Source organism: Penicillium subrubescens (assembly GCF_028828155.1).
Source record: "Penicillium subrubescens strain IBT 31985 chromosome Unknown utg000004l_segment0_segment0, whole genome shotgun sequence".
NCBI lineage: Eukaryota > Fungi > Ascomycota > Eurotiomycetes > Eurotiales > Aspergillaceae > Penicillium > Penicillium subrubescens.
The window spans coordinates 354,001-360,627 of record NW_026643154.1 but is presented as its reverse complement, the minus strand read 5'-3'; the positions used below and the strand labels follow the sequence as shown (position 1 = coordinate 360,627).

Below are 6,627 nucleotides of genomic sequence, written 5' to 3'. Positions count from 1 at the left end.
CCTCCTGGTAATAGTCATAATAGTCATAGTAGTAGTAGAATAATATCATCATCAATCTAGTAGTTTGTAGTAGATCAAGACTACTCATATTTTTTTAATTGATAGACGCAGACGGTCCATTATCAAAGTCGATCCGTTCCTGACTTTCCGTTGGCAGATTTTCATTTCTTATCGCCTCCCTGGGTCTCTCCGTTTCCGGATTGAGTCTGGCGGGGGATCCACGACCGTTGAAAGGCCCCAAACTGTGCATTTGGAACTGAATTTCTGCCTGGATGGATTGATTCTGATTTTCTAGGAACAAGGTGAAGACAGCAAAAAAAAAGAAGAAAGACAGAAGAGTAAAAGAAAAAGAAAAAGAAAGTTGAGGCTGATCAAGAAACTTATTATTTCTTCTTCTGTCTTATTATCTATTTGCCTATTGTTTAACTGCTTCCAACTGCTATTGCCAATTGCCCATTGCCAATCTCCCGTGCCAACCGACTAAACCGGCCATCCCCATCCTCCCATCTCTTCCTCTCCTCTCCTCCTGCCCAACTCACTCTCTTTTCTTTTTTGCCCTCCTTCCCTGTCCTACTCTCCTGTCCCTTCACTTTTTTTTTCTTCTCTCACTTCTCCCCCTTTCCCCTCTATCCCCCCCCCCTCCTCCCTTCACCTCCCTTCTATTCACGACAATCACCATCGCCCCCATCTTCTCCCTTCCATTAAAAACCCTGGATCGTCGGTGATCACTTGCTTATCGGCCGCCGCGCGCGCCTCTGGACCATTCGACCTTCGGTCCCGGCCCAACACTACGTCCTGCCAATTTCGATCATGGCGCCCCTCCCTCCTCCACGCCTGCGCATCCTCTCCGGTGAGTTCCTCATCCTTGATGGCCCCTCCACAATTTCTTGATTCTTCAATCTTCCAATCTCGCATCCTTTCCCAACCTCCCGACCTTCCCGACATCATCCAATCTCCCCCCAACTTTCATCATGGGCCGACCACTAATGAGAGTCTGTGCAGTGGGTGGTAATGCGATTTCGGCTTTCTTATCATGGCGACTGCAGGCAACAACTTCCTGTGATGTAACGCTGGTCTGGAAACAGGGCTTTGAGTCTGTGGCTCAATATGGTGTCTCATTCAAGTATGTTCTGCGTCCGTGGTCGCTTGCTATTTTGCGAGCTGGGTTTGCTGATACTGGGTTACTGTGATAGATCAAAAGCATTCGGCAATGAGCGATTCAAGCCTCGTCATGGTACGGCCTTCTCCATCTATTTCCCTCGCGAAGCCCCCAACGTGATTGGGGCCACAAGGGCTAATCTGTCTCTCTCTGCTGTGGTTTAGTCGTCCGAACACCCGAAGAAGCTTCCTCCCGCGAAAATGCCTACGACTATGTCATTCTCTGTGTAAAGGCCCTGCCCGATGTCTACGATCTGGCTTCTGTCATCGAATCCGTCGTCACACCTCAGCACACCTGCATCCTTGTCAACACAACGAATACCATCGGAATCGAAGCACACCTGGAGCAACGGTATCCTACAAATGTCATCCTTTCCCTAGTCTCCAACGTGGAGATCTCTCAGACCGGCCCCAGCGAATTCGAGCACTTGAGCTCCAGCGAGATCCATGTGGGCGCAACCAACAAGCAATCCGCCATTCCCACCTCGATTCAGAACGACATGGCCGCGGCATTGGCCATGACTCTGAACTCTGGACAGGTCAATTGTCAAGTATCACAGAATATTCGACAGGAACAGTTTGAGCGGATGATTGGGTGAGTGTTTCGAATCCTATCGATACCTTCCGGACAGAGACTCCGGAGATCCATTGTTGTGCTAATGACCGCTCTAGCCCGATCGCGTTCCACCCTGCAAGTGTAGCATTCGAAACTTCTAACCCCACCCAGCTTTTGGAGAAAGTCGGAGTCCGCCAACTAGTGACCGGCATTATCGACGAGCTCTTGGAGCTGGCTCAAGTACAAGGCTGCCACTTCCCCGGCGATTTCCGCGAAAAAACGATCGAGAAGATGACCTCATCAGACGGCCCGAGCACAATGTTCCAGGACTTCCAGGCCCGGCGCCCATTGGAAATCGAAACATTTTTGGGGTCTCCCATAAAATTAGCGACCGAGTCCAACGTGGCCGTCCCTCGGATTGAAGCTTTATACGCCATGCTCCACCATCTCAATATTGCGAACCAGAACAGACCCCGAGCCGGTGATTCTCCGCCTGCATCGGTTATGGGCCACCCGCCACCCCGAATGTCTTCTGCACCCCCGGGACAACGCCCACCGATGAATGGCGCGATGCGATCGAGTCGGACGAATTCCAGCATGGGCGTGCCCCCTCCTGGCCAACGACGGGGCCCGCCCTCTGGTATGATGCCTCGCGGACCCGGTGGACCGATGTCGATGCCCATGGGCCCTCAGGGACGAGGCGTTCCCCGAGACACTTCGTTGGAAGGACTCGAAGAGTTCAGCCATCTGGTGGTATACGATGAATCGGAAGGTGGAATGCCGGTGCCTCAGGCGAATGGCAACGGTTACCCCGATGCAGCCACTTCTCCCAATGATATAGCCCTTCGGGAACGCGAGTTTGCTCTTCGCCAGCGTGAATTGCAATTACGGGAGCAGGAGATGCACATGCGGAGAGGCCCTGGACCGGGCCCCGGTCGTCGTGGGCCACCATCCCGAGCGCCCGCGGCGGCTTTCGATGAAGAGGATGAGGATTATTTCGACCCGATGGACAACATGGCGATTCCCCACATCGATCCTGATCAAGTTGATATGATGAGCATCACGTCACGCCGAGCCCGCAAGGCACCCAGCCACAGCCAGTTCCGCAAGAACCCCGAGATGATGGGTGGTGGTCCCTCTGGGCCTCAGAGTCGACCTGGGTCATCATTTGGTCGCTATTTCGGTCGGAAACGCGCCAGTGATCGAGTGATGCAGGAAATCCCCGGCCTCCACGACTCTCTGATGGACAACCCCATGATGAGCTACTCGTCGAACCGATACGGAGCCGTTGACCGCAACCAGATGGGCATTGATTCACGAGCGAACTCCCTAACGGCCAGTCATATGGGCGACTACCCTCCCCGACCGTACCCCCAGAGCCGACGAAACAGCCAGTCCCCCGCCGCACCTTTCCCCGGACCTCCTGGACCCCCCGGCCCATCTCGTATGGGTCGTCCCATGACTGGTCATGACCAGAGCCTTGGACCCCATGGTGGACCTCCTCATAATGGCCATCCGTCGCCGCCTGGAAACATGCGGACACCGGTCCCCCGGCACCCGTCAGGACAAGGCCCGGCTGGACCGCAGCAGCTTGAGCAACACTATGGGGTGAGCAACTCGTTTCCCGCAAAGGGCCCTCCCAAGAACAAAAGTCTGACCGGAAGTGCGAGCGCCAGTGCTGAAAGTGGTGATAGCGGAGCCAGCGCGAATCTTGATTCCGAAGCGTCTGCTCACAGCAGCCAGATCAGTCTCGGTGACCATCACGCTATCCCGGCAGCGCCCGTTCGGTGAAGCTGAGGCCCGTTCTCCCTGTTTCTTCTCTTTTCATCACGGCGTGACTTTCTCGCGCTCGATGACGAAAATTGGCGATGGTTGGACCGATAACAATCTTCCTTTCTGACGTTTCCGCATAATTTCCTATCATCCTGGACGCAATACCTCCTCGCCTGCTCTCTCAAGTTCTGTCAATGTTTGGACTCTTTTTGCATCGCTGCGTGGGTCATTCTACCGGGGGATATTGTTTTACGGGTTCCACCCCGAGTTTGAATGAGGCTATCGGTTAATACTCTGCTGTTCGTTTCTTTACATATACATGAGGGACATAGGGGTTTTTATCGCTTATTGGTGTTTCGTTTTCCCCCTCTGTCTTGGTTTCGGAGCGCTGGGGATATGGGTTGTGCTCGAGTGGATCTCTTCGTTTTTTCTTCCCGTCGTTTGCATTGATACTCAGTCCGGTCTCGAGGCATTATTGATTCTCTTTTTTCCCTCCTTCCTCCCTTTACTCGCCGAGGCCCTTCGCACAGCCTAGACCGGTCATCTTTCTGCTTCGCAGCACATCGATATAACGCCTTCTGTCGGCGACCTCTTTCCATCCTACAACAAACAACAATACTGCCTCAGTCGCAATGCCTTGCCCAACTTTTTCTGCCTCTCCCTCTCTCTGCATGACTGTACACTACCTTCAACCGGCGCACTCCTTTTCTTTCCTTCAGTTTTACTCATCATACGTGACTCGTATACGTCTCCTTACTACTTATCTTCCTGATCTGCGTCTATTATCCTCATCACCATCATCCTGCCACGTCCCCGGCATCAACCCTCCTTGAAGCTTCTTTTTTCCTTGCTGTCTCAACCATTGCCTCCTCATTAGGCCGGTTTTACGTCTGCGGCCTTTGTTTTTGAATCCGTTTTTCTGCGGTCTGCTTTTCCCATTCCTCCCTGGCGCATTGCAAAAAGAGCGGAGAGTTCGTTCGATATAGGTTCTTCCCAATCGGTTGGACCTCTTTTTTCTTGGCTGGCTTTGGTCCACGCTTGCCGTGGAATCTAATCACGGGTGTGTGTTGCGGTGGTTCTGGCGAATCGGGGTGGCCGTGCTCTGGACAGACCTTTTTTTCCTTGTATCCTTCATGGTGCGCACGAACTGATAGAAATTCCCCGTCATATTATTGAAGTTGCTTCCCTGGCTGTTCTATTTTCTTGGTATACTCGCCCAGTATTCGCCTGTAGACTTGAATGGTATGGATAGTCACGCCGTGTTAAAATTGAATGCATGTTGATAGACTTGGTCACGTGATGATAGAGTAGATGTAAACATTCCAATTCCCCGTTGGTCTTCCTCGTCAACAACTCTTTCATACACCTACAACGTCCAGTCTAAGGACTCTACAAATAAGCAACTTCTCACTCAAACAACTCCATCTCAATACCAAGCATACTACTGCAAAAATGCCCATCAACCCAACACACCACCGCACCGACTCCCACCCCTCCTACCCCCGCGCCTCAATTCTCCCAACCCAAAACCACAGCCAAAACCAAGGCCAATACCAAAACACATCCAGCTCTGCTAGTGGCTCCGCCTCAATGTCCGCCGCTAAGACCAGACAATACGCGCACCTGCACGCGCAACTTGCGCAGTTGAACGCCAATCTGGCGGACACGGAGAATCTGTTGCGGATGACGGCTGTGCAGGCGGGGGATATGAGGTTCCTGGGTGGGTATATGGGGGCTTTGTTTATGGGGAGTGCTAAGGTGCTTGGGGAGGAGGGGGTTAAGGGGAATGTTGATGGTGCGAATGCTGCGGGGGTTGTTAAGAAGGAGGAAGATTGAATGAGCTTTTTTGTGGGAGGTTAAGGTTTCTTGGAATGGGTTCTGAGGTGAGTTGGTATCTTACAAGGGTGTTGGGGGGTTTGGTGGTTGAATTTGAGGGAGAGTCTATGTGAGATTGGTGAGGTTTGCTAACTATTTACTTGGGTTTGCAGATGCACCGAGATCTATGGGCAATGTGTTGCAATCACTCGAGTTATGACCTTTATTCGACAACGAACTGGCCTCCAAGGATAACCGCCGCTTCTTCGATGTTGTGATGTTCATAGCTGGTTGTATTTGATCAGTCATCGGTCTCATTCAACAAGGGCTCGATTACAACCCTTCTACTCGCAAGCCGGAGTACTTCGTGTCATATCACCAAGATCAGCGACTCACCTCAAAGTGCCCACACCACCGGCTTCCAGAATCAGCGAAGTCTCATTCAATGGCTTGCCAGTCCAGCGCATGGCGAATGCGCGGAGGATGTGTCCGTGCGCAACAACCAGGACATCCCCTTTCTGCTGGTCGGGGTTCTCGAAGCAGGGACTGTGGTATTTCTGCTTGATCTCGGCGATCAGGGCGTCGAGGCGGCGGACGATATCTTCGGGTGATCTAGAACGAACAGTGTATGTTAGCATAAGCAATTCAAAGGGAGGGGTGGCTTCATGTCCAGGCACTCCCAAGCCCGAAACAAGCAAAATCAGACCCAACCACGCAACCCTAAAGACCCAATCTTCAAGGGAAAAAAACTCACTCTCCCCCAGGACACCCATCCGTCCAAATATTCCAAGGCCCCAACCCCTTCTCCTCCCTCATAGCCCGAATCTGCTTACTCGTCAACCCCTCATACTCCCCATAATCCCACTCCCGAATCGCCTCAGTAATCTGGACCTTCGCCTCCGTCCGAATAGGCTCCTCATCTTCGGCTTTCCGCTGCTCGTTCCAGGGCAGTCTCTCGCGGCAGCCAATCTCGAGGAGTTCGAGGGTTCGTTGGGCGCGGGCGCGTGGGGAGACGAACCTAGCAGGTAGATACACGGTTCAACTTAGTCATGATCAAACGTGTATTGAAAAATTTGAAGCATTCTCCGTCTCTGGGGGACTTTCTTACACATGGACTAGATTCTTCGGCACGATTAGCCTGTCATTCCCGACGAGAGCTTTGCCTGTGGCTTTGATGCGTTTCTCTCCGTTGGCGGTTAGTGGGAGGTCTGTTGTACCGGTGTGTCGACCGTTTAGAGACCATTCGGTTTCGCCGTGGCGGACTATGAAGCAGCGGGGTGCCATTGGGGATAGTATCTTGGGATGAGCGAGGGAATTGAAAAGGA

At 52.5% G+C, this 6,627-nt stretch overlaps 3 protein-coding genes across 3 annotated transcripts; 2 read left to right on the top strand and 1 right to left on the bottom strand.

Annotated features, from left to right (window-relative positions):
* Positions 1 to 810: 810 nt before the first annotated feature.
* N7473_005221 (ketopantoate reductase family protein) lies at positions 811 to 3,505 on the top strand (the record flags this gene model as incomplete). Its single annotated transcript, XM_057151161.1, has 5 exons — positions 811 to 850; positions 1,003 to 1,123; positions 1,194 to 1,234; positions 1,324 to 1,753; positions 1,831 to 3,505. 5 exons carry the CDS (start codon positions 811 to 813, stop codon positions 3,503 to 3,505), a joined length of 2,307 nt encoding a protein of 768 aa, XP_057008966.1.
* Positions 3,506 to 4,939: 1,434 nt separating this feature from the next.
* Positions 4,940 to 5,323, top strand: N7473_005220 (DASH complex subunit HSK3 family protein; the record flags this gene model as incomplete). The annotated part of the gene is made up of 1 exon (XM_057151160.1): positions 4,940 to 5,323. One exon carries the CDS (start codon positions 4,940 to 4,942, stop codon positions 5,321 to 5,323), a length of 384 nt encoding a protein of 127 aa, XP_057008965.1.
* Positions 5,324 to 5,525: 202 nt separating this feature from the next.
* N7473_005219 (histidine phosphatase family protein) lies at positions 5,526 to 6,586 on the bottom strand (the record flags this gene model as incomplete). The annotated part of the gene is made up of 4 exons (XM_057151159.1): positions 5,526 to 5,589; positions 5,699 to 5,914; positions 6,057 to 6,320; positions 6,411 to 6,586. 4 exons carry the CDS (start codon positions 6,584 to 6,586, stop codon positions 5,526 to 5,528), a joined length of 720 nt encoding a protein of 239 aa, XP_057008964.1.
* Positions 6,587 to 6,627: the final 41 nt, after the last annotated feature.